Below are 27,646 nucleotides of genomic sequence, written 5' to 3'. Positions count from 1 at the left end.
TAAAAGGACAGCCGGAGATGGATTGTGTCCACAATAATAGCCCTGGCTCACAGCAGCCTCCACCCCAAGCCCATAAGTCACTTGCACCAATTCTTATAGAAGCCAGCGATGAACAACATCTGACCCCATCCCCCACCTGCCCAGTGTTATTTCAGCCCTTGGAGATAATACGGAGAGTGTAATTGTGTTGTTAATTGGATTCTTCAAGTTATATTTTTTCCCCCCTGACGGATTGAAACGCACAAATTGTTGGCTAAGTCGCTAAAAAGGAGAGTGTGGTTACAAAAAAAAAAATCAGTGAATAATCAGAAAGCAGAAGAGTGCATAAAGGAGGAGAAAGACAAAGTGGAAGCAGTTAAGACAAGAGGGGAGAATAGATGTGGAGAGGGGACAGGGCAAGAAACTAGGAGTGGAGGGAGTGAATTCATGCCAAGAATAGATAACCTTGATGTTAAAAGCTACATCCGTTGGATGTGTCTTTCTGTGACATATTGATGGCCCTTGAAAAGAGTCAAGCTGATTGTATGCAGGGAACAATCATTAAACCCACTCCATCTCCCTCCCCTCTCTGACTCCCTCTGTCTTCCTCTTATAAGTGTGCGCTGATGAAATGCTACAAGACCCACACATGCTATGAGCTAAAAAATTAGTCCAAGTCCTTATTTCTTACACAAACTATGTCTCTTACACGATCTGCCTTCTTCCATCTGTTAAGTTTTGAGACACCCGAAAGCTATGTCTACTACCTCTCTGTTAATACTATTACTAATATTATTTTACATCAGATTTGGTTCCACATTTCTCTTGATGTCTCTTGTTAGGTCACAGCATCTTTAACAGGTGAGGAGTTAATGTAGTAAAATTGCTGGAGATTAGCCCACTTTTCAGGCATTACCAACAGAAGACAATGACTGTTCAGGTATAATCTAAAACCACACAGATTGATGCATTTTATTATTTGCTGTACAATCATATTTCATGTATTACCGCTATCTTGCCAAGTTAATACTCTTAGGCGGCGCCTCTTCGGTATTACAATTTAATAATTACAGCATAAATCTCAAACAAAGGACTAGCTAATGCTCTCCTAAATATCCACATAAAAAAGAATGACATTCATCTCTGCAGGTTATACCAGAAAATTATCTGAAAGAAACATAAAAACATACTCTGAACTACAAAGGACAATGAAACTTGATTAGGAATACATTATTGTCTTTCTATTCAAATGTTTATTGATGACTTTTTGTTGTGTTAATCTTATGCAGCAAAACAATTAAACACCCTTGATTACTTTGTCAGTTCTGTCTGCTGGGATTGCTTTACCCCTTTGGTTATACTGTACTTTATTATTACTAAGAAATTCTGTGTTCAACAGCAACTGTTGATGCTGTATGTGTTGATTTGGTGTTAGAGCACTGTAAACATGACGCTTGCACAGTTAGCTTACTCACACTGTGGGAGAATGGCCCATCAAGCCCCTGTGGGGAGGACACATGCTTTGGGTAATCAGCTCGCAAAAGACCAGACTTTTCTGACGATGAACCCACACTGCAGCAATCACCAAGCAGGAGATGCAAAAAACCAATTGTGCAAGCTTTTAATAAAGACAAGAGGGTTTGCGTCTAACTTGGGGCTGTGTGACATACAGTATGTAGTATAAAGGGCTGATTGTTGCTCCACCAGGGCATGATGGAAACGTTAGCCTCCCCGTCACTTTGTTAATCTGTCACTTTAATGGCTGCTCCCACCGTTCTCCCCGTGTGCTCGAGATGAAAGGGGGTATGAGTTTGTGATAATGTGTACATGGTTGAGAGTGTGGGTGTTGATTCGAGTGTGCTCATCCATGTCTCAGGGTACACAGAGGATATTGTACACTAGCACGTTTGGCACTGTAACATTTTTTATTAAGTATCAGTTCATCAGGCAGAGCCCCACCGGCGTGACTGTGGCCTCAGAGGGCATTATGTAAGACCAAGTTTGGCTTAGTTATTCCCTTTCCTGTCTCCAGCCACCCCATCTTTCTCCTGGTTTCTCTTGTAATAAGAGCAAACACTTGCTGTGAAGGGAATGCAGTGAACTGGAATGTGTTTATGCACCAAACACACCGCTTAATGTAGTGCTGAAATGTAGAGCTTTCAACGTTCATGCACTTTTTCACCCACTGGGAGACGGACCTCTTGCCTGTTCTTTGTTCTTCCCTTTTTTCCTTAATTTAAACTCCCACTTCTCCTATGATCGCACACAAGTGTATATATTAGCGCTGTTGTGGAGTTACAGGTCACACATTTTCCAGCGCTTTCTGATTGGTACTGGAGAATCACAGAATGTGGTCCCTCCAATCCTTCTCAGTCCCCACAGGCTAGTGACGAGCTCAGCGGAGTGTGAAGGTTCGAGGGGCCTTTGGCTTTAGTTCCTTCATCTGTGAAGGTTATCTCTGAAAGGCTTTGGTTGCAACCTACAAATATATCCCCTCTAGGTAAGCTCTTATTGGGAGCCTTGGTTCTGGTCATTTCTCCCCATTGCCCTACTCCTGGAGAGTGCGAGCTATCTCGCTGGGTAAGCTGTGAATATGTGAAAGGCCCCGGTACCCATGTGATCAGAGCACTGTGAGACACCCCGATTCCAGTGGTGTCAAGCCCACTCTCCAGCCGTGGCACCTATATCCCCAGGCAAATCACGGCAGCTGGAATTCATCCCCCCCACCCCAGCCTCCTGACTGTCAGAGAAGCACATGCACACACACGTACAAACACACGTGTGTATGTACCCCCCGTACACCGGGGGAGCAGGCAGGCACGGAGCTGGTCCTGGATTTTATCGGAGGTGACAGCTTCTCACACTTCAGTGTTTGGATCACCTCAAGTAGCTGGGCTATGAGGGGAAATGAGCACTGCTCCACTACAAAGTCCAGATTTAGATTGACTGAGCTTGTCCTCGGGCCTGTGGGCTTCTGCTGCTGCTGTACAGCTCCGCCGCCTGACAGAACACCCACTACTGCTGCCAGGGACTGTGTGTGTGTGTGTGTGTGTGTGTGTGTGTGTGTGTGTGTGTGTGTGTGTGTGTGTGTGTGTGTGTGTGTGTGTGTGTGTGTGTGTGTGTGTGTGTGTGTGTGTGTGTCTGTCTGTCTCCGTGCTCTATATGTGTGCATATGTGTGTGTCACTCGGTAGAGCCTACTTTGAAGAGTCGGAGAGAGTGGGGGAAAGAGAGCGATGTGTCAGGTTTGGTTAGAATTGAGGGTGGCATCAGAATATGCTTGGCACTAATATGGCACCAGTATCTCTGTCCCCGTCTCTGCTTTCTGTCACTTAGTTGCCATTCTCTCCTCGCCCTTGACAATGTCTCTTTGGATTATGTGATTGGACTTACCACTTGGAGCACCCCTCATCCCTCTGCGACACTGCCTCTCCAATGAGTCTCTCCTTTTCTGCCTTGCATCTGGCCTGCCCCTCCCTCCTCCCGTAATGCACTTGATGTCTATTTAGAAAAAAAAATGGTGAAAGCTTTATCTGTTCTCCTGTCAGATGATCATTGACAGCGCTAATGCCACTTGTCCTTGCCTCATTTGGCGAGAGGTGACACCTAGGTACAGCCCGCCACATTCATCAAGTGGCAGTGGAAGCGATGTGACATCAACGTCTGCAAACCAAATACGGAGCTCGGGGCAGCTCTCTGCATGGACAGCACCGCCTCGCAATAAAGCAAGAAAAGCACTGCAGACCATCATCCCCCTTTGATGTGGCTTTAATTTTAATACTTGGTTTTACTGATTTTCCTGATTGTTATTCCGGTAGATTACGTTTCTCTCCATTTTTTTTTTTTTTTTAAATAGCTAATATCTAAATTAACTGTTTTAATAATATAGAATAGACAGATATATGTATAGGTATATATGTAAACCTCTTTGATAAAGTAATTCTGCCTATCTTCTATGAAATAATAGCACAGAAGTTCAGCTTGTTTTGACTAGTACTGTAGTTCCATCCACAAGAACTGCTGATTAAGTATAAATATGATACCTTAATGAAAAGTAATATATGCACATAAATGCGGTGAAAAGCAGGATGTCCTCTTATTTGGAAGACCCATGTAAAGAATATTTGGAAATGTTTCACATTTTATGCCAGAAAGTTTAATTTGTAATGAAAATAATCATTAAATCCTGCAGTTAATTTAATCCATAATTAGTAAAGTAACCTTAGGATAAAGTAAATAATCTTGTGTCTGCATTGAGTTATTTAAATACGTTCCTGTAATGCAGTAAATACACCTTCCTGATTAAACTTGCATGCTGCATCTATTGGAAGCAAATGCAAATATTCAGGTCTCTCTCTGAAACTGCCTCTTTCACCCGCCTGCAAGAAGCAGAGACGCACACCCAGTTCAGTCCTGCCATTTAAAACTGCACGACTACAGTAAACAAAACAGTTTTGTGTACTTTCAGTGTTTCCCATTTAGAAACTCAGCCAGGCTTATTTTGTGTGTCTTTAAAGTCAAACAGATAAACTGAATTTATTACCTAGATTTTGAAGATGCCTTCAATAATATTAATACATCTGCATAGTTTCATGATATTTCAAAGTAGAATGGGAGGCAGAGCCTTCAGCTTTCAGGCCCCTTTTCTGCGGAACCAGCTCCTAGTTTGGATTCAGCAGAACCCCTGGTTCTGCCAGAGGTTTCTTCATGTTTAAAGGGAGTTTTTCCTTCCCACTGTTGCCAAGTGCTCGTTCAGATGGGATCGTTTTATAGTTAGGGTTTTCGTGCACCTTGAGGTGACTGCTTTGTGATTTGGTGCAATATAAATCAAATTGAATTGAATTAAATGTAATTAAAAATGAACTTACAAGTTTGCTATTTCTTGGTTTCCTGTCATTCTTATAAACAAACCACATCAGAGACGTGCTCTGAGGGTCTTGCCAACAGGTTGAAAGCTGCTGTTGTTAATCTGCGAATGACACTACAAATGCACTGCAGTTATTATACTACAACCTAGAAACTGCTGATTGTTTAGTTTTGACACTAAAATGTTTACGGAAATGCAGTCCAGTTAGAAATTTCAATGTGAAAAGTATATACAGGTACTAAAGCAAACTGACTGAACTCTCCTCTTTCTGTTTTTAGGAGTGTTCGCCAAGTGTCACTACATCTACTATGGCAAGCACTCAGAGGGCAACAGATTCATCAGAAACGATCAGCTCTGATGGACAGCCGCTCAACCGTAGACTAAGAGACGGACATGGAAGGCAGCAGATGCTAACAGAAGGACGGGAGGATCAAGTCAGTCTTATTTATTGAATCCAGTGGTGATATTTGGTTCACCTAATCACCTGATCTGGAAAAGAAAAGATTTAAATTCCTTGAATATATGTTCCTATATAAAAGGAAGGTTTCCTTGTTTTTAAAGATCATATTGCAGCCCCATAGTTAGAGCCTCTTTTGCTTCTGCTTCCCTGCATGCAGCTCAGCCGGAGATGACACTCTGAATGACATGATTGCCTCTAAGCATTTGCAACTGCAAAACTCGAGACTCAAAACACAAACACAAGAGCACAAGCCTCTCTCTCTCACACACACACACACACACACACACACACACACACACACACACACACACACACACACACACACACACACACACAGAGTCAGTGACAAACATACCCAGCCAATTGCGTCCTCTTCCTTGACAGCCATGATGGATCACTTGTCCACTACCACCACTAATCAAGGGTGAAGAGGTTATGGTCACACACCTGGGGCCTGACACGGACTCATCTCTTTCACCGTGTGTATCATTCGCTTACACACACTCACATCTTCTTTAAAACATTAAGACAAGGCTTTGACAGAACAGCGTTTCTACAGCTTCATTAAACATTGCTGTGATTTGCAGTCGACACCCAAGGCATGATCAGTGTGTCTTGTTTAGTTTGAGGCAGAATTTTATTTTTTTTCAGGGGAGTAGGGTTTTTTGTGCTCATGTGATTTTTATTTGGTTATTTTTATCTTTTGGAACTTTTGGTGTCTAAAAAAGAGAAAATTTCTTCTTGAAAGTCGAAAATCGGATAACTGAGAAGATTCGGTGAGTTTCTTCTACAGTGTGCACATTTTTTTTTGTTTGAAGCAAAAGAAGCCAAACGAAATGCAGCTTAATCATAAAAATAAAACATTCCAGCACCAGCTTTAATTTCTCTTTCCAGGTTCATGTCTGAAATGTTGCTCTCTTTTATTGCTTTACAATTTTCAGAATATCCAAGCCAATGTAATAACCAGTGTTGCTGCATGAGAAATGTTTACATTTTGTTATTCTCTTTATAATTGTTGTGGCTTACCATTGTTGTATTGATCCGTTTAATGCCCTCTCACAGCAGCAGGTCAAATTTCTGAGGCAACAAATTGAAATTTTAATGTAAAGGATGTGATAAATCTGATCTGATGTGAAATTGTATTAACAGGATTTAATTAAATGGGTTGAACTAACACATGTCTCTTGTCAATTTGATGTGGAGTTTAAGGTACTATGATGCTTTCGCATTTAGTTCCCTCTGCCGGCACTTTAAACTGTTTCCTAATGAGGAACTGTCCATCACATAGATATTTTTTTCCTGCATAAAGCTTATTAAAGATGTCAGTGACTGACAAAACTCATCTGTCATCAAATCATAAGGCTTGATTACTTACACTTTAGAAGTGATGGAGGTGAATAAACCACAGTGATGAGATAGAGGCTTTATTTATTTGGGACTTGAAAGAAACCATGTTGAGCTTCAGTACAGTGTGTCACTCATCCACAAACGGATGAAGAAAAGGTCAGAGATAGCCTGATGCAATGTTTGTTCACTGTGTCTCTTTCAGTTCGTCTCATATTTCTATTAGCTTAAACATTTGCACTAGTATACAATTGTGTGTGTGTGTGTGTGTGTGTGTGTGTGTGTGTGTGTGTGTGTGTGTGTGTGTGTGTGTGTGTGTGTGTGTGTGTCTGCTTGCTCGTTCACTTCACAACTTTCAACAGGACTGTGTGACCATATTCCAGATGACATGCCGTTCAGGAGCCTGGTCACTAGTGCTGGCGTTTCAAAATGACAAGGTTTATTTGTCTGTGTTTTGATATGTTCAGAGAGGAAACTGGGGCTGACAGCCGGAGGAGGCAGGAAGAGGGGAGCCACAACAAGTTCCCCCCGCACGACACAAAATGTCATCCTTCCCCTGGCTGCGGCGCACGCCCAGCCATCCTGCTGAAAAGAGCAGACATTTAAAACTTTGTGACATGTGTCACAGGCACTGCCATTGAGCCAGTGCCACTGACGGAGCTGGAATTGACAGGCCCCGAGCCACCGGAGCTGGCTGGGGGACACACCGAGTTTGGTGCGTGTCACTTCCCATCCTCGTCAGGGATGCATCCCGAGCTGCCACACCAACACAAACTGCATTATGGGGTGGGCAGGGAGTGCCAGATTGGGTTGACATATGCTTGACGTGTGCCTTTGTGCATGCGGTGGGATGAATGGGATGCTTGGCATCACGGACAGTAGATTAATTAAGGTATGAGGCACAGATCTACCTGTAGGCGGTGCCCTCCTTGACCCTCGGCTCTGTCACTGAGGCTGCTCCTTGGGAACTTCTTGGCTGAACAAATGGCACGCCACTTCATCACAGCAGATCAGTGACATTCTGCTATAGTGGCCCTGCAGGCTCCTCTACTAGCCGCAGTGTGCATGTGTGTGTCTGTGCGTAGGCACACGCATAGGAAGTGTAACTCTGAATGTGCATATTTTTATGTGAATCCATATCTGCGTGAGCATCATCTGGGTCTTTGTGCACAGTTTGCGTAGACAATTTTTGCTGTTTTTGTACTAGAAAGGAAACGTTACACAATGAAACCTTAATACTAACAATACGGCACGTGCATTTTGTAAAAAAAATAAATAAAACTTGATTTGGGCCTATTATAAGTATTCCAAGTAACTGCTCTTTTTGCTTGAGTTTTGATGTGCTCTTAATAGCCACAAATACAGATGACGATGTGATAGCTCTTCCTGTATCCTTATTTAATATGAGAAAGTTTAATTTAAGTTCATCCTTTTGCACAGTCTTCAATAATACTGTACATACTTTCACAGCAACTGTTGCACAATATTGGAAGGCTTTCAGACTGTAGGTATATTAAAATGTATTTGCATATTGTATGAGCTCAGATTTTTCCTACATTGTTGGCACAGCGCAATTCTCCTCCCCAAAGGCACACGAGTGTGTGCCTTGCTGTCAAGAAAACTAAGGACCAATCGCCCCATCACTAGATATCAGCTCACAGCCTGATGACTGATTGGCATGAGCTAATGCAAATTTACAAGGAGGCGGAGAAAGGAAAAAGGACTTGTCTGTATGAGTGACAAGTGGCCACTGATAGAGCAGCAGACAGGATGGGGTGAGATTTAGATTTAACTGTCCTCCTGGCTCTAGAAATCTCTTTCCCCCCTTTTTCCTTTTCTACCCCACTTTTTCTCTGTCTGTGTCTGACATGCAAACCCCTTCCCTCCTGCTACTGAAGACATCTGGCAGCACACTGCTGTCTCACTTGAGCCAGAGGAGCTGAAAGGGGGGGGGCGGGAGAGTGGCCCTTATTTCCGGGCCGGTCTTAGATGAGTAACATTTGTCACTCAGGGTTGTGCTGTAGTAATTAGCTTGTCAGTGGGCACCAGGCTGAGCTGGCTCTTTCTGCTAAGAAAGATGGACAGACTGACACAGGAGCTGACAGCCAGTCGATAATGTGGCAATTAATGTCATAAATAATTCCACTGCCAATTATATCAAAATGGACCCCGTTCTTTCAAAGGGCTTGGTACTCCCTTATCATTCCTTCTGATAAGGGGAACAACCATCCCCCCATAATTATGGGGCTTTTTATATGGAAATATAACATGGCCTTGCTCTCTCACATGTTTATAGCACAGGGGTGAAAAGCAGAACAAGGTGGACAGAGCAATAAATGTAATATGCTAATAAATGTGTTTTGTGCCCTTTAGCTTAGGTAACAGGTCGTGTGGCAGGACTGGTGAGGCATTTCAAATGTCACTGGCATGTACAAAACGGGGCGTGGGGGGTGGGAGACTTGATTTGAAAATGTAGGCAATTATGTGAGAGAGATCGATTGGAGTTGATATTTTAAAGGTTGCAAAAGCTTAACCAACAGTGAGAATATTGATCCTGACGCCCCATAGCTTGGTGGGAAAAATCATATCTATTCTGTCTTCAAGATGCAGGTCAATCAATTGCAGTAAGCGTGAATACTTGATGAGCTGGAATCCACATGGGTTCAGTGAATAGTAAATGTGCTGTATATTGGAGGGAAGTAAAAGTGGGAAAGCGGGAATTTGCTTTGAAATGCTTATTATCCAACGCCTCGGCCTGTTTCCGCGGGCTCATTTGTCTCGACAAGTGACTCAGTCACTGTGAACGGTCCCCATCAGCCTGACACTAAACTCTTCCTGTGAAATGTATGAGCAAATAAAGTGAGCTCAGCACATGTAAAGCCCTCCTAATGCATTGTAAAACAGCCTTAAACACATCAGATGTATCTTCGGGATGGGAAGGTCGCTCTGATGGTAATATATGGTCTGCGCTCAGAAGTCTCAAGGTCGTGTCAAATTCGCCTACATAATGCATGATTTCCCGTTACTCTTACAGACTCCAATCATGCCTCTCAAGCCTTGAGATGAAAATTTTAATAAGTAAATCAGCCACCTTGCTGGCATTTCTATTACCCCTCAATGTGCACTGACAGAGAAAATGAATAATTCCAAATAATAACACATAGTAACAAATCAAATTTACTACTCTGAGAGAGAAAGTGCTGCCGTGGATGTAAAACTGTTAGCCGGCTTTAGTTATTCTTTCATCTCGCCTGTATGGATTTTACTTCTGTTTTGTGTTTGTTTTGCGCTGCTGTGTAAATGTCTTCTTTGTACTTTATGAAGATGAGCGTGTCGCTCCTCCACTTGTCACTGTCCTCTCGTTAGATTGTGTGTAATTATTGTGTCACTTATTGCACGAGAATTGCTTTGCTTTGAATAAAGCAGTTAAATGACCCTGTTAGCATAATTAATTTAACTATCCTGAGGGTCTGCAAAGTCGCAGCCTCATGAATATTAATCGCTGTCAGTGTCGTGCTAAATATTGTACGACAACAACGCAACGTGTTTCTGTTTCGTGTTTGTTTTGAAGTGATTCATCGTTTGATGCAATTTTTGGAGCAAAATTTGGAGTCTTTGTTCCTCGTTCTTAGGCGCTCTATTTGTTTGGTTTTTTTGATTAACAATAACACATTTAATACAATCGGCCACATGTAATCAGATAAATATTTGATCAGACACTTTCACTTTTTTTTCTGCATCATTAAAACAAAAACAAAAAAAACACATTGATTTGGCAGAAAACATACAGTAATTATACACACTAGTATGGCAGAGGGGCATGTAAAGTTTGCATTTTAATGTTCACACCCCAGGGCTCTACAGCTGTACATTGTATGACACAAAGCATCATTGCCATTGATTTTACATGCTTGCAGGCTTGGTTCAATGCATTACATCCTCACTTGAAATTTGAATAATAAATGGGAGTTCCAAATTATTTGGAAACCAGAGTGTAATAACCTTGTTTTATATGGTTATTACAACCTAGTTTCCACAAACTGGCAGCCCAAATAAAGACATAAACAGATACTGTCTAACATCAAGAAATAAGTAGTACTACATATAGTATCCCCTATAGTTACATTATTGTCGTTGATAATTATACTTTAGAAGAAAGATGCTTTTTGGTTTATTATATGCAATTACAAATAATATTAAAATGTCACAAAGACACATCTTTGCTATTATAACAGATGAGAATAAAAGTATTTTCCCCTACATGTTATGGCTGTTTGATTGAGATAAAATGAGTATGATATGCACATGAACTGGCCAATAACAATCTTTTTGGCAGACAACAATCACTTCAATGTGTCTAGAGTTCTGCGCCTATGCTCATTTGAGATGCTAGACCTTACATGCTTGAATAGAACAATCAAACATTGCAAAGGAAATTCCTGGAAATATTGGCATTTACTTCTTCTATCAGGTCCCGAGGGTGGAAGTGCTGATTGTGTTGAATCGCGTCTGTGTTTATCTAACAAGTGGACGTGAAAAGGAACCAGGAAAAAAAAAAGCCCCCAGGAGAAATGGCTGGTTTTCTCACATGGCCAATTCTGTATGACTCCATTGAGGCACAAGAGAATACTTAAACAAGCAGTGTACTGTACAATGAAGTGATGTGTACCTACAGTATCCGTGGCATCATGCTCTTTCACTCAAATGGCTGCTTCGGATGGATGCAGGAATTATTCTCTCAGATTTTGATTTTTTGGGGGGAGGGTTATTTCCCATGAACGTGTTTTGAACTGTAAACAATGCTCATACATTACATATGAATACACATATTATGGGACCCACGGTGGTGTGACCTGAGGGACAAGTGTGCCGTGCTGTATGTCAGACTCTGTGGTATTTCCTGCGGCACTCTTAGCCTATCTCTGGGGTCCTCTGGAGGGCAGCCTCTAAAATGGCTCGACTTGGCCTTGGCCGATGACAGTGATATACAGAGGCAGTCGAATTTTGACACACGGCTGTGAGTAATTGTGAGGAAAAGGTGAGGGAAATCCGTTTGTGGGTGAGTCTTAAAGACATGGAGATCCAGCCAGCCTCCTTGGGGTATGGCGTAGCACAAATGAAATCCTTGAATCATGAATACTCTGGAGGTGAGGCACTATTTACTGCAGCCAGTCTTGCTTTTATGGAAACAATAATGGTGGTCAGTAGCTGGGAGCTCAGGTTTTAAGTAGCCCATGTTTTTCTTTTTCTTCTTTTTGGATTGCCAATATGTAGATTTCTATTTATTTATTTTGTTTTTATTAATGTTTTATTTCAACTAACCATTTCTAATAAGTTAATTTAATGATTTTTTAATTATTTTTTAAAGGAAGCACATTTAAAGAACAGTGATAAAAATGCTAAAACGGTTGAATATACCAAACTACAAACTAACCAAATCCTAATCATACTGAGAGATTTAGTCAAATCAAATAAATCATTTAAGGAGGGGTTAAAGTTAATTTTGGTAATCATTTTTCATAAACATTTTTAAAATAAATCAAAAAGAATGTACAAAAACATATCCACACAATAACAGGCTAGCACCATTACAGCAACCAGAGATCAATCCATTTAACAAATTTTACCAATTAGATTAGATTAGATTAGATAGAACTTTATTAATCCCTCGGGTGGGTTCCTCTGGGAAATTCGACTTCCAAAAAAAAGCACAGCAACGACCGAAGTTACAGTTACAGAATTGTTATATATATATATATATATATATATATATATATAAATACAGAGACAAATATAAATAAAATATACGAAGGGGATAAATAGAATAAATAGGAATAAAAAATAAAAATACAAGTGAATTGCACATTTCAAGTATTGAGTCTATTGCACTGTTGACTATTTACAAAAAGTATTGCACAAGGTATTGTACAGTGAGGTGAAGAGGCACTACAGCTTAGAAACTATACCTGTACTAATGTGATGATTTGTTTTTTGTTGAGACCAATGTCTGCATGAAAAGACAGAAAACATTATGTCAATAATTCATGTGTAGTAATTATATTCTAGAATGAAAGCACAATGCCACAGCTACTTCTGATGGCTAACTACTGATAGCTAACTACTGCCCTTAGCTAGCTAGCTAGGGATGTTAATTCGCAGATAAGCTTACAAAACACACATAATTTAAATCGGTGAGATAGACATGACTTAGCTGCTATGTTAAAATAATGTGTCCACTATCATATTGTTAGTAAACATTAAGCCTACATGTTAAATATACTATTTTTGTTGTCCTAGTTTTGCATGTTAGCATGCTGACTTTTCTCAGTTAGCATCAACCATGTAGTAGGTTGAAATTATAGTTTGCAGGTATTTGGTCATTAAGTTAGCAATGCGAGATTAAAAGTCAAGTAACTGTAAAATTATGTTGGCCACACCAAATATAGTTTCATGATACTGTGATGCATCACATATCTATAGCCTCACATTCAAGAAGACAAGAACCAAAAAGGAAAAAGGCAGGAGTTGTATATTTATTCACTGCAGTGTCATTCTGTCATTCAGCTGTTCGTTTTTTTTCCTCCTACAAGTGCAGGTTGTTTAATTTATTTCTAGTTTGCTCTCATTTGTTTGATAAGCACAACTCCAAGGAGTTATGAAGCACTTACTACAGTTGATCAACTTGTTGGAGCAAATTCTTTGCAGTTCTTACACGGGCTTTTGTAAAGCTCAAGTTCACCTCCATCACTGCATGATCATGGATACCTGTAAAAAATGTAATGCTCTCCTGTCCTGGTTGCTGAGATTCTTATTTCTGGATCGCACACATTTTTGCCATGAAGGTGAAGTAAGAGTCAGGCAAAGTTGAGGTGTTCTCACAACAAACAATACAAATCCTACACTATTTGAGATATGCATATGGTGATTAAATGCCAATAGCACAAAACATTGATCCATTTACAAGAGCTGGTTCAAGTATCCTTGAGCTAAAGGTTTATTAGTTGTGATTCTCTTCTATGTCTGGGTAAACTTCAGCTGTGAACCTGTGCATTTGGGTATCAGCAATGCTTTCTCTCTGTGTGTCAAACTGGCTGATAGGCCTAACCTTGTCTGTCTTTCCAAACATATTGATTAGTCTGTGAGAAAAGATATGCTGAGTGCAGAGGCTAAACTTGAAGTAATTCACTTCCTACTAATATAATCCTCTTTTATTACAATGAGGGAAAAGTTTGGAACTACGAGTACACAGCTGAAGACAACAGTGCTCAAGTTTTCCACTTTTGCCTAATAAGAAAATAATCAAATGTATGCCAGTCTATTATTAATAATATCAAAATGCAAGTCTTTAACACTGAAAAACAAGCTGACTTGACAACACAGTCTTGATTTCATTGGACGTCATGCAATGACAGCCAACCACATATCTGAGTCTGTTATTGTTTGTGTGTCAGATAGAAAAACCAACCATCCATGACAGGCTTAGAGAGGAAGATTCGCCAAGTTTTCCAGAAGAGGACATTCAACACAAATTACAAATGGCAGTGGCAGCCGGGGAAAAACGAAGAGAAACGCCAACCCCTGTGCCTTTGTTGTTCTCCTTTAATTCTGTTAATCACCCCCAGGTAAAGATTAGCTGCTCTTGCCAATTTAATTCAGCCTCAAATGATGCCGCTACAAGGTCACTTTTTCTATTCCTCCTCTCTCTTCTGCGTTCCCTTCATTCACCCTTCCTTGCCTCACCCCCCCTCACTTTCCATCCCAACAAACTCTCTCCTCCATTTCTCTTTCCGTGAGCAGGATTGAGTTGTCATGTAGTTCTAATAGGCAGCACAGGGAATCATTAGTCCACCTCGCCTCCCTGACTGATGGGTATTTCACTCCAATCATCTGAGTACTGTGCGTGTATTTGTGTAGGTGTGTGTGTGGAAGGAGAAAGCTGGAATATCCCCCACCTCACCAACCCCCCTTCCGCACATACACACTCTCTCCGCCATAGACTATCACCAACACCCCCAACCCCCTAACCCCCCTCCGTCACAGCATTGTGCGCCTGCTGCTATTGACGGAGTGTCAGAGCTGAGGGGAGATGTCTTAATCAACTTGGACACACTGGGCATTGATTTGACAAGCTGCTGTAATGACCTTCTTGTTTTTGTAAAGGATCACTGTTTATCTGGGCCACAAGTGATGTGCTGAGCATGCCTCATCGTCATGGAAACTATTATCACAGTAGAATTGGGACAGGGCTCGGTCTTTGGATCTTTTCCTTTTCTTTCTCTGTCACACAAACAAACACACACACACACACACACATGCAGCCACACTTATCGATATCGATATGTTTGAGGTGCCCTACTATAACCAGATGTTTGGATACTGTAAAACATTGACCGTGATGTTAAACGGTTCAGGGGTCAAAAGGTAGAAGCTCTAAATGGTGTTGACAGCCTTTGTGTCAATGTTATGGAAATTGTTACACAGTGGTTGGATTGACTGAGATGGCTCAATAATCCCACGACAGCTGTTTCATGCACTTGCCTTCCAGCTCTTTTTAGAAAATTATTTTAAACCTGCAGGTCACTGATTTGCTAAACGGCTCATTATGACAAGGGGATAATGATATATATATCTAAAGATATATGAATATATCTTCTATTAGTCAATGAATGTTTAAAAGAAGTAGCTAAAAGAAGCATAAACAGCATCGGTGTGGTGCTCCATCGTCTGGTTCACGTTTAAAGGCACACCCTGCTTCCTTAAAAAGAAGGAGGAGGTGAAAAAAACGACACTGCTGAGTTTATTTGCAGGGATCTCAGGTTCAGGGTGCTGTCAGCTTCTGTCAGGGCAATCAGCAACACTCAGCCTCCCTTGAATAGCCCGCACACCAGACGGTAAATATTATTGGCATTCTGACACCCTCTCGCTGCGACGAAGTGTGTAAAATTGTTAATAAGGAACATGATGGGGCCACCACACGTCGTCCTGAGAATGGAAAAGCTTGCTCTTGTTGGCAATTATCCAAATAACAGGATGAGGCGTGCGAGGACAGGTGATTTAAGTCCTTAGCTGGCTGGTGGAGAGGTTTGTTTTGGCAGAGAGGAAGTAAAGAAAAGTCACAGAGGTCACATGGTAAACATTGTCCTTGTGATTTATCCATCAGTAAAACTCCTTATAAAATGTACACGGAGACCCTTGTATGTGCCGTTTGGAAAAATTGCCATATACGAGGCACTTTAACACTTGAGGGCTGTCCTACATTATGTATGACAGGCATGTGAGTGTAGGTAGGCTAAAGGTTGCTGGTGTGTCAGCTTTAAGTATGGCTGAGAATGTGCTGCTTGTTTACTGAAATCCACTGTTATTAGTTATTTCTATGCCTCCCTCTGAAAGTCTCAATGTGACACTGAGATAAGGCAAACAGTATTCCCTCCCTTTGCATAGAGCAGGTAAGTCATTATTTTTAAAGGCATAGTATCTCCAAGTCACAGAAGGACACGTTGATAGGAGAATAAAGTACACAATCGTAAACGTTTATGCCAGTATTTCTCACTGTATGATTACATTTTTATGGTTCATATTCTGATAGGGCTTGTATTTGCTGCCACCTCCAGAGAAATGAGACAGGCCCAGAGGTGGCATTTCTCCTCTGCTTTATGGAGAGTTGGGTGGGGGTGGAGAGGGGGGAGCTGGGAGGAGAGTCCTGCTCGTTTTTGTTCAGTAAACACACTGCCAACCTAAATGGCTGATCAATCAATTTCAGCGGGATCGATCTGCATCAGTTCTGCCTGCATGCACACACCCGGAGCCACTTTATTGTAAATCAATCATTTTGAAAACATCTCACAGAGGGGCCCGTCCTCACTAACAAGCCATCAATTCCAGCTGCCTGTGTAGCACCCTTATCAGGCCACAAATCAGCAGCCGCACAAACATCTGCTCCATTTCCATCGCTTTCCCTCCTGCCTCACTCTGTCTTTTATCCCCGCTCTGTCCGTACCGCTCGTCGTGTTTTGATGTCTGGGTGTCTGGCATGGAGAAGAGAGGAGAGAGGCCGGGATTCTTCACCACACCACTTAAGATAACCCAAGGGTAATAGTGTTTGCACATTTGAGAGAGAAATGAGGACAAATGCCAGGGTGGGTCATACGTTCTCTTTCTGACCGCCTGTTTGACGTTGGAGTGTGAAATTGCACACTTCAGCTGAGGAGGAGGAGGAGGAGGGGAAGGAGGGCAGGGCTCGGAGACTTATGAGATGTCCACTGATTTCTAGCTATGAGATAAGAGTGGCTCGTTGTCTGAGAAGTCATCCTGACACATCATAACACCTCAGAATTGGTGCTGCTCGTGATGTTTGAAGGATTCTCGGGAGATATCTCCGTACCCTTGACACGGGCAGCACAGTGTTCACTGCAGTGTATATCTAAACAGATTATTGGAGTTGGAAAATTACTGCATTACAGAAAGGTTAAAAATCCTCCAACGTTAGCGCTGTTTAATGACATGCTCGTCAAGGTGCGGGCTTCGCTTTGACATGTCGTAGCTCTAACAGCGAGAAAGAGGATTACTCCCTCAATAAATCAGTCGCTTCTATAATAACTGTATCTGCAAGCCAAATCCACATTAAGATGCTACACATCCTGATGTGGCGCACATCCACAGCGCTGACATGACAGCACAGCGAGATACCTGGTATGATGTCCTTTACTCATCCACTGTCACTGTCCTGGCGGAGATATACGAGCTACTGTGGACAGAATGCTATTCCCACCCATCACTGTGTGGATCCTCATTGATTGACAGTGTGACAGGTGAAAGTGATGGAGCAGCTAATAGCGTGTCAGTAAACGTAAATCAAGACTAATGCCAGACTCAGAGGATACGCGATTGGTGGTGGGACTTGGACGGCAGGGTCACCGACCCCTCGGCAGGGTGAGGATTGGTAAAATACAGTTTGTATTCATCTCAGGTGTCTCCTGTTCATGGTCAAGGTCAGGGGCTGGGTCTTTTTCAACTGTACTGTACATGTTTAGAGAGATAATTTGGCATGTGGGTAGACTGATGGTGGTCATATTTGATGTTGTGCACGAACATGAACGCTCCATGTTGTTGGCTGGAGTGATGTTGGTTTGGTCTGAGCATTTTTTTTCATTTGCAAACAGAGTTGTGCAAACACTGCACAGAATGGACACCTATCAGACAAATACGAGATTTCGGTGTATCTAATAGAAAGCACTTTCAATCACCTCCAGAAGCTTTATAATGTAAGGTAAAGACTCTGCAGTAACAGACAGAAAGCCCCAACAATCAGATGCTGATGAGCAAATGCTTAGTGACGGTGGTAACAGGAAGAAACTTCCAGCAGAACCAGACTAAAGGAGGAGAAGCAAAAGACACATTGTGGAAAAGAGCCAAAGATTAATTAATATATGGTAAAAATTTTGAGGGATGTTTGCTTATGTTATCTGTCGATTATTGCTTAAATCAGATCAAAACACCCCAACACAGACCCGATGAAGCAGGCTAGCTGAGTTTCTGAGCCTGCTACTAAAATAAACTCAGCAGCTCCTTTGTTAGGTACACCTGACAAACTGGTTTAACTGCTTGTTAACACAGAATTTAATCAGACAATCAAATTGAACCTGTGTATCTACACATGGTCAAGATGACTTGTTGAAGTTCAAACCGGGCATCAGAATGGGGACAAACAGGTGATTTAAGTGACTTTGAACACAATACGGTTGTTAGTGCTGGACAGACTATTTTGAATATTTCAGAAACTCTTGATCTACTGGGAATTTCCCAAATAACTACCTCTGAGAATGGTCCAAGCAGCAGTTCTCTGGAAGAAAATGCCTTGTCAGAGAAGGTCAGAGAAAAATGTCCGGACTGCTTCAAACTGATAGGAAGGCAACAGTATCTCAAATACCCACACACAGCAACCAAGCTATGGAGAAGAGTGTCTCCAAATGCTCAACATGTTGAACCCTGAAGCAGATGGGCTCCACTAGCAGAAGACAACAATGGGTACCACTCTTGTTAACTAAGAACAGGAAATTGAGGCTACAGTTCACATAGGATCTAAATCTATGCTATGAAGAGTTAAAACAGTACTGAAGGCAAAAGGTGGCCGAGCACTACCAAGGTGTACCTAATAAAGTGTTCGCAAGTGTATAACATTATTTAACGTATGGACATTGTTTACAAGTATAAACTACATGTAATAGTTGTGTATGTACTGTATCACTTTCTATTTATGGTCATTCCAAATATATAATTGTATAGTTCATAACTGAGAACTGCTGTTTGTAGCTGGAATTTTTCTAAACAATTAGGAGAATGTCCAGGTTTAGAACACAAATACATCCATTTTAATTTGAGAAAAAATACAAAAAGAAACCATGTACAATCTATGTACATTTTTTTTGTACAAGACAGTATATTTATCAGCAGATTATATTTGACAGAGTCAGGTAGATCAACTCAGCACCATCAAATAATCCATTTATCCATCACATCTTGAACGCATCCAAACTAATTAGACTGCTGTGTCAAACTTCCGTTTGCTGCAATGATGATGTACTAAGAAATCCTATCTGTGATAAACAAGAGCAATATCTTGAATTCTTCCTGAACTGATAGGCAGCCAAAAAAAGCAAGTTTTCTTTAAAAGAAAATGCTGAATGCAGTTTTCATGTATTATTAAGACTTGAGACCCACCTCCTATCCCCATAAGTATTTTATGTTCTATTATATATCTAGTACATTTCCCAGCAAATAAGTTTCTATTTCCATCCTTTACAGCAAAAAAATAGATTAACAAAATTAATGCAACATACTGTAACAGTAACATATGACGCGTCAGTCTTTTGATTTGTTCAGTGGATAACAACACATCTGTGCATCTTTCAGTCATCCATATCTCATTACACTGTATGACACAACCTGCTAACCTTTAACAAAGCATGTGGCAGATAGGACATGTGTGATTTATTGACTGAAGCTTGTATCCATCTGCCCCATCAGCCCCTCGGGCCTCCTGTATGCCACTTTTCGCTTTAGTGGGACTTAATATGGGCCCTCCTCTTGACCTCCTGCACTGCCTGGCACTATACTGGCATGGAGGCATTGATGGCTTGGATGTTCTCCATGTCAGTACAAGACTTTATTCTCACAGTGGAAAACACGTGGACTCCCTTAAAGGAAGCCTGTGTCCCTGAATGACTGAAGGATGCCTGCTCAACTGAACTCTTCATGGCACTTAAAAAAAAAAAACACTCCAAAAACTTTAGAGGTATACAATGCAAAGAACATCTGAAAAGATGTAGGAAGGAGAGACATCTCAGTCCAGTGTTGTGAGTAATGCCAGCCTGAATGAGTTGTGCAATGAGGGTTCAGGTCTAAAAAAAAAAAAAAAGCACAGTAATCAAGTATAATGAAAGTAAATGGTGCATTACTTTTCGAGTTTATGCCGGTTTGCAGCATGTACCACTTTGCTATGTTTAAGTGCCTCAAAAATATTCTGTAAACAAATAAGAAGCAGTTGTGACAGTTTGTGATAGATAATGATGAGCTGACAAAATGGAATGTAAACCCTGATACAAAGCAAAGTAATAGAAACAGGAAAACGAAGGATGTCCTGTCTTTCGATAATTGCTGAATTGGTGCTACCTTTCATCTTCGTGATGGCTGATCAAATTCTGCCTAACCTATCCATGTGCCACATACAGTACTTGAATAGTCTCCGCATTCCTACAATAAACCAAGATCTTTTATTTTTTTGAGATACATATTCATCTTTTTTTTTTTTCTCAACAGAACAATCAGTTTGTCGATTTTTATGTAGAGTGAGCGACCGATGTTACCAAATATTAATTCCTTAAAGTTCAGGCTAGAAAGTATGGCGTTAACAACCCAATTATACGTACATTTTACTCACATATTTTTCCAAAAAGAAACCTATTTGCTACAATGTGTGACAACGATGTAATCACAGTTCAAAAGTTCACTTCAGGACAATGTGTATGAGGCTTCAGCATAGTTGTACCACACCCAAAAGACGGACACTGAGGCTCAGATCATTTTGATTGAGAAAGAAATGTCATCTATATCATGGGTTGAGTTTACACAAACATATTTAGCACAGTATCATCTTTTCCATTTTCCAAAATTGTTTTCTATTTTCAGAATGACGTTCTCTTTACAATCTATAGAGCAGGATCGCTGCAATAAACAAACAGCGTCTCCCGGTCATATTCTGTGGAAAATACCAGCACACTTTGTGGTAGTGTACATACTCCTACTCCATGCTAGGGACCTAATTTAGGTCACAGTCATCTAATAAAGGTCGTTCGGTTCTGGTCTGCACACAGTGGGAGAAACTTTCTATTCATCCCGTCATTATTAACCATTCTAATCCACTGCTTAGTTAAGTACATTTACCCTCTCCCCCAAAACACAACTCCTTTACGCCTTTCTTCCCTTTATGCATGTTCTCAGCAAGGGACGCTTAGTAGTAGACACATTATTTAGTAGACACTGCATCTGTGCAACCAAAGGAGGCTTCCGATTAGCCTAAATTTATTTCTACAAGCACTCAACAGAGCTGAGCTGCCAAGCTGAAGATGTTTTCACAATGCAAGCTAGTCTAAGCTATGTTAGCTCCAGAGTGATGCAGTCTGTCAGAGAGGGGCTAGGGTGATTAAAAAAATAATCATTTGTTTTAGTATACGTGACAAAGTGACAGTCCAACATAAAATCTTTTGATATGTAGTTGTAATTAAATATATCAATTCAGTCTTCTCCTAAAGTACTTTTAACTTTGCTCTTGACTAGAAAAATAAGTACAAATTGATTATGTTTATGGATATAAAATAATTATGCTGAAATGTATAAATCCCACTACTTTTTTTTTTCTTGGACAAGGTTGACCATTAGGAGTACGAGGCTACCGGGTCAATCCTCCATCCATGCAGCAGCCTCATTTGGATATATAGGCGCGTTAGCATACAGAAAATACACTCATGTTGCACCCGAGCACGTTCCACTTCCTTGTCCTTATGCCTGTGGCATTTGTTGCATTTCCACCAACTATGCTTGAGCATTTCCTCGTGTTCGAGGACTGAACACAGCAGCTTGGCGTGCGACATCTGGGCTGGCAACAGAGAACATCCAAGCTCTTTACTGCCTCTGTGCCAACCCCGTGCCAGGCAGTTGCTCCGATCAAAGGAGGACCCACTGATGCCCACTATTACGCAATATGTGGCATTTCTTTCCTCATATATTAACTTTATGTTACAGGCAATACACCACTTTGCTGAGTGGTCCCAGTGCTGTTACAGTTATAACGCCATGCAGCTGCTGTTCATGTTAGATACGCTCAATCATAGTTGGCTATTTTGGTTTGGTTTTGGATGCAACTCAATGCCTTTGTTAGAATATCCAAGTGATTTATGATCTACTACTGTTTGTGTCTATTATGACTCTTTTTTTTTCTTTTCAAACATGCTGTTCCCTCAAAGGTGCTTCATCACATACAAATCAGTGTTGGTGGGGAGTGACAGTGCAGCATCAGAAGGACAAGTGGCTGTAATACGACACACACATACACACAGTTTATACATAAACCTGAATGCATGAAGGACAGAACAGGTTTTTGTTGTTGTTGTTGTTTTTTTTTATCCTTTTCATGTATTCAGGCTGATTAACCGCGATATCTACTGGGCTCAAGCACAGGTATCTGACATATCAGCAGAAGACTCGGGCTCTCCTTCCAGCCAGCATGCACCAACACTGCACCATTGTCTTGAGTTTTTAGATTACCAATTTGCAATATTTGATATCCTTTTTTTTTTGTTTTTTGTTTTCAGGCCTGGATTGATCTCACTCTACATGGCGAGTCAAGGTGAAACAGCAAAACCTTAAAGCAATGACACGATGAGTAACAAACTGAGAACAAAATTAGTATGCCTCCAAAGCCGAGCAGCCCTTCCTCCGTCATCTCCTCAATGACTCTTTACTCAGAGGTGGCGTGGGGAGGTGGGGGGGTGTTGATGTTTCCAGTTGTTCTGTGGAAAGAAACTTGTTCAGTTTTAGTGCAAATAGAACAGAAGCAGACGGGAGATATGACGGCGATGAACCCAGCCGGTTTGACGCAACTGAGTTAATCTTTGGGAGATGATATGATCAGTTTATCGCTGCAACCCTCATCCTCCAATAACCAGTCACTTCAGCCATGGAGTCTGGTCACATGAAGAGGTGAACTATTGCAAAGAATTACAGGAAGTACTCTTCTTTCTTTTTTTTCCCATCAACTCTCAAAATAATTCCAAAAAGTGCTAGAGGGAAGGAGCTGTACAATCCTTATTTGATTGTCATTATGTACATTTCTATGGACGCATAAATAAATAAAACAAATGTCCAAGAGCATGGAAGTAACATTAAACATATACACATAGGAGGTCCCTTCCCAGTCTGGGTTCCTGTCCAACCCTCAATTAGAAGAATGAGTGAGGAGAAATGTGTCAATCTTCACCACCTCTGTCATCATCATCATCATCATCATCATCATCCCTCCTTTGGTGATCTCTTCCAATCTCTTTCGTAAAGAGCGTACAGATGTCTGGTGAGTCAGCAAGAAAGCCTGGTGTTCAGCATTCATCTTCAACTTCTCTGATTGGTGGAATCAGACTACTAGTGGATTTGTATTGGTTGACTTGGTTGGCCATGTGAGTGCTCATGGGCTTGATCTGAATGTTCCTTGGGTAGGCATTTTCTGGTTCATCTGTAAACCATTTCTTTTCTAAAGGGGAAAACGTGAGAGAGGAAGAAAACAATGGTTTAGTTAGAAAAAGTATGCAATGCTGGTTTAGTTACAACCATACTGCCTCAGTTTAAGTGAGATTAAGATTTGCATGGCATTCTTTGTCGTACGCAAGGTCCACTTTCAGTTTGGTTTCTGGTGACCTGAGACAATCTGAAGTTGATATGGTGGCATTGTCCATAACTGACTTTGTATTTATGTGGGTATGTTATATCAGATTTCTAATTAATTGTGGGAAGACTGATAAGACAAAAGAAAAAAGAAGAACAGACTAGTATGCTATACAGTACATACTAAAGCATATTTCAGGATCTGCTCACCCAAATTACAAAACAGAAAACAATGTTTGTTTGTTTTTAAACCATTTCTCCTGTTTTTGGATAGTTTTGGTTTTATTTCCAGATTTTGAGACATCCATTCCAGAGATTTCTGCTGTCACCACAATACAGAGTCAATGTCAGTTGACTCTGTGTTGTCAATTCTTAAAAATTAGTCTAAATAAAGACTATTTTTTTAAGAATCTCTTTATAGCAAAGAAATAGTCTGTATAAAACCTCCAATGAGTGTATTCCTCTGACCAGCCAGACTCAAGATGTGGAACGGGTGGATTCAAATTCAACATAAATACCCTCAAATTGCCAAGGGCAGTGTGAGTGGAAGCAAATGTGGGACTTTTTTTTTTTCAATTAAAGGAAAAAAAATCTGGGTGAATTTAAATATCAAGCCTTTACAATATTAAAGTATAGCAATAGATTTAGAAATCTTGGTATTATCATTAAAACTATGTAGATGCATTGCCATTTACAAGAATACACATTTGACACATTTTTACAGGGGCTCATTTACCATTCTAAGAAATATGGTGTGTAAAATATATACACACACTATAAATAATATATACATAAATTTGCAAGTCATTTAAACATTATTTACATAAAAGTAATAAAGACAAAATATTAAGTGCTGGTGCTAAGAAAAAAGTTCGGAAGGGAACAAAAAAGCATCTCTCCATCTGTACTAAACTGGCCTTCCTGTCGGCCTGTCCCATCACCCATTGAAAATATTTGATAATTTCCCTTAACAACAATAGTGGATTATGATGAATTATTTAAAAGCTGAAATTCAATATAAGCAAAAATGAGGAAACATTTTGCCTTGAAAGCAGCAGAATCTCCTCAGTTCACACCCAGAAAAATGAAGGATTAGAGTATTAAAAGAAGAGGGAATGCAACATAGCTTTTAGTAAGTCTGTGTCCCGATTTTTTTTAAGCGTGAAATCAAGTTTAGAAAACAAAAAGAAACCAAAGAAAATTATTTTTAAAATATTTAACCGGTTATTTGTTTTTTGCTTTTTTAAATTTTTGCATTCTGTTTTTCTGCTACACAGCTTGCTCATCAAAGATTGGCCACACTCATGATAATAGTATAAAAGATGATATAAAAGGTACCAACCCTAACCCTACTGATCATAGTTTAAAAGACAGATTTTAGCACTGAGATTTAACACAATGATTAAATTAGTCCCCTTATGAAACCTGTTCTTCATGTAGTGAAACTGAATGCAATGTGCAAGGACCTGACTGAGAAATGGGCTAACTTGTGAATGACAAGTTGCTAGCTGATGAGCATGTCCCCTTGAACTGGTTCATTGCTTTTTCATGTAAAAAGTGGCATAAGCACATGTGTGCACAAATGTGCTGGTATATAAGATGGAACCATCAAACATCAGTGAAGCAAACATCAGTGAAGCAAAAGCATCTCACCGAATCATAGATACAGTTTGCAGATTTTTCTTATTAATTCAATTTTCAATTCAATTCAGTTTAATTTTCTTTATACAGCGCCAAATCACAACAACAGTCACCTCAAGGCGCTTTATATTGTAAGGTAGACCCTACAATGATACATACAGAGAAAAATCCAACAATAATATGACCTCCTATGAGCAAGCACTTTGGCAACAGTGGGAAGGAAAAACTCCCTTTTTAACAGGAAGAAACCTCAGACAGAACCAGGCTCAGGGAGGGGCAGCCATCTATTAAAGCTTTTTTCAAATGGATGTTACCCAAGCGTTTGCTACTTGAAGCTATGCCATGTTCTACCATTAAGCCACTTAAAAATTGAGCAGGATTTCAAAAGGTAAAGGAGAGGACTGGTTCTGCACCAGCACTACATTGGTGGAAAAGAGGTAAAAGGTCCTAGCTGTGAGCAGGGATGCAGTATTTCTTGTTTGGTAAAACTGGGGTTCTGTTATTAAACTGTTATTATCCAGAGAGGTCCCACTGTCTGTGCTTTTCAGATGCAGCATCTGAACATTTTCAGCACACACAATAAACCTGAATTACTCCAACTAAACGAAAACCAAATAAATAGCTCATCTCCTCTGGAAAAACAAACAAATAATAGTGGATTAGGATTGACAGAATAACAGGTAACCAGAGGATGATCCACAACTGAACCAGTACTTTGTACTTGTGAACACTGAATTTAATTAATCTTTTCAAATATCGACAGGAAAATGTGCCTTTTGTGGTAAACTCTAAATTGTTAGTGCTGTGAAATTCTATTCACTTGTGTTGTATTTGGATGGTCGCAGAAATCAAAGAAATAGATACCATGCAATAAAACCAGAACTTTTTGTAGGACCATTTACCGATAGTGGAATTATAGAAAATGTGTCTTTTGCGATTTGGGTGATCTGGTTGTTTAGCTAATAATTTTAAAAAGTGCACCATACCCTAAACAGTCGCATTTCGGAGTGAGCTCTTAAAATCACTGTCAGCATGAGAGCAGGAAGGAGATTTGAGAGGGTTGGATGTGTCATCTAGGAGAGAATCTCTTCATGTTTAAGTAGGCTATGAGAGCAGTGTTTCTGAGGAAAGGGAAGTGTGTATGCCAGCTGTCAGAAGTTTGTAAACTCACTCCCAGCACTTCACAGGCGACTGCAACGCCATTCAAGATGTCACTTCCTTTTGGGTGAAGTTGTAATATCAAATTTTAACTTTGCGATGTGGAGCACACCCTGTGCACGCATCCGTGCGTGTGTGTGTGCGTGTGTGAAAGTGCTCGTCTACATGCAGGACTGCATGTGCAGAGATTCATTTGTGTGGGCTTGAGTGTGTGTGTGTGTGTCAGCAAGCTTGAGGCTGCAGGGCTGTGTGTTACAGCAAAGACATTTGATGTGTAGAATTGTGCCTGAGGTGAAGCAAGATGTCTGCCATCTCTCTCCGGAGTCTACTGCTGATACGGTGAACTTAGTGATGTCGCCTCAAACCACCATATCAGGCGTGCAGGGTTACAAGGAGGAGACTTACAGACTCATATTCCCCCTTCAATTTAAACTCTAAATTGGTCACACCTCCCACTTTTGCAGTGTGACCGATGGCACAGGGCTGGACACACTTTCTTAAAGTTCTGTGAAGAAGTAAGCAATTTGGCTGCATCAGGGGGATTTGAATCAGTCTGACCTACATGTGAGCTATGGTACATGTATGTACAGTATTACAACACGTAGTTGCTCTGCGGTACATGCTGATGCTGTTATAATAACATAGTTGCTGTGCTAAATGAGAGGATAAATTTTACATCTGAAAGTCTGCTACAGTCGTCTCATAGCATTCAATAGGAGGGAAGATGCGCAAACACACAGACCTCTCACACAATGCAAACCATCTCAAGTTCAAATAAACCGTAAGAAGGCATGATAGATAATGAGAAAAAAATGTGGAAGATGATTTTGTCTGTAGGAGAGAGGAAAAAAAATCATATCATGAAATAAATAACTGAGGTAGAGGCACAAAGGAGGGGGAGGGCAGGGTGGGGCAGGGTGGGGTGGGGTGGTAAGGTGTAGGGGTTGTCTCAACCTCATGCAGTGTGGAAATGGTCCTGATCATGGCAGGGAGGCAGGAGCAGCAGCAGACATTTTGCTTTCCAGATGAAAGCAAAACTTAAACTGAGGCATGGTTTACTTAACGTCTGAAGAACGTAAGAAATAAAACAAACTCCCCTCATCATAACAATATCCACAGAGGACATAGTTATGATCAGAACCCCAGGTAAAAAGGTTGCTAAGTCATGCAGAATCGTTAACTTGCATACCTTGGCCCATTCTATTCATCCTTGTTGCACTTCAGAAAGAGAGGTAAGTAATCTACTGTAAGTGAGGCGTATTTACAGTTA

The 27,646-nt window shown here is 40.7% G+C and overlaps 2 protein-coding genes across 4 annotated transcripts in view; one reads left to right on the top strand and one right to left on the bottom strand.

Annotated features, from left to right (window-relative positions):
• The window catches only part of lrmda (leucine rich melanocyte differentiation associated), a 207,581-nt gene extending 201,945 nt beyond the window's left edge, over window positions 1-5,636 (top strand). The window contains exon 7 of the mRNA XM_080869785.1: window positions 5,123-5,636. Within this exon, the coding sequence (XP_080725911.1) occupies window positions 5,123-5,202 (80 nt within the window). The 3' untranslated portion in view covers window positions 5,203-5,636. The remainder of the gene's footprint in view (window positions 1-5,122) is intronic.
• Window positions 5,637-18,976: 13,340 nt separating this feature from the next.
• The window catches only part of LOC308388332 (calcium-activated potassium channel subunit alpha-1a), a 149,547-nt gene continuing 140,877 nt past the window's right edge, over window positions 18,977-27,646 (bottom strand). For 2 of the 3 annotated variants that reach the window (XM_080868965.1, XM_080868966.1), the window contains 2 exons: window positions 27,566-27,594; window positions 18,977-23,446 (listed from right to left, as the gene is read on the bottom strand). In XM_080868965.1, the coding sequence (XP_080725091.1) occupies window positions 23,295-23,446; window positions 27,566-27,594 (181 nt within the window). In that variant the 3' untranslated portion in view covers window positions 18,977-23,294. The remainder of the gene's footprint in view (window positions 23,447-27,565; window positions 27,595-27,646) is intronic. The other variant, XM_080868964.1, reaches the window with a different exon arrangement.

The sequence above is a fragment of the Rhamphochromis sp. 'chilingali' genome (genome assembly GCF_963969265.1).
Source record: "Rhamphochromis sp. 'chilingali' genome assembly, chromosome: 20".
Lineage (NCBI taxonomy): Eukaryota > Metazoa > Chordata > Actinopteri > Cichliformes > Cichlidae > Rhamphochromis > Rhamphochromis sp. 'chilingali'.
Note: the sequence above shows the minus strand (reverse complement) of the source record. Positions and strands in the feature narration are given on the sequence as shown.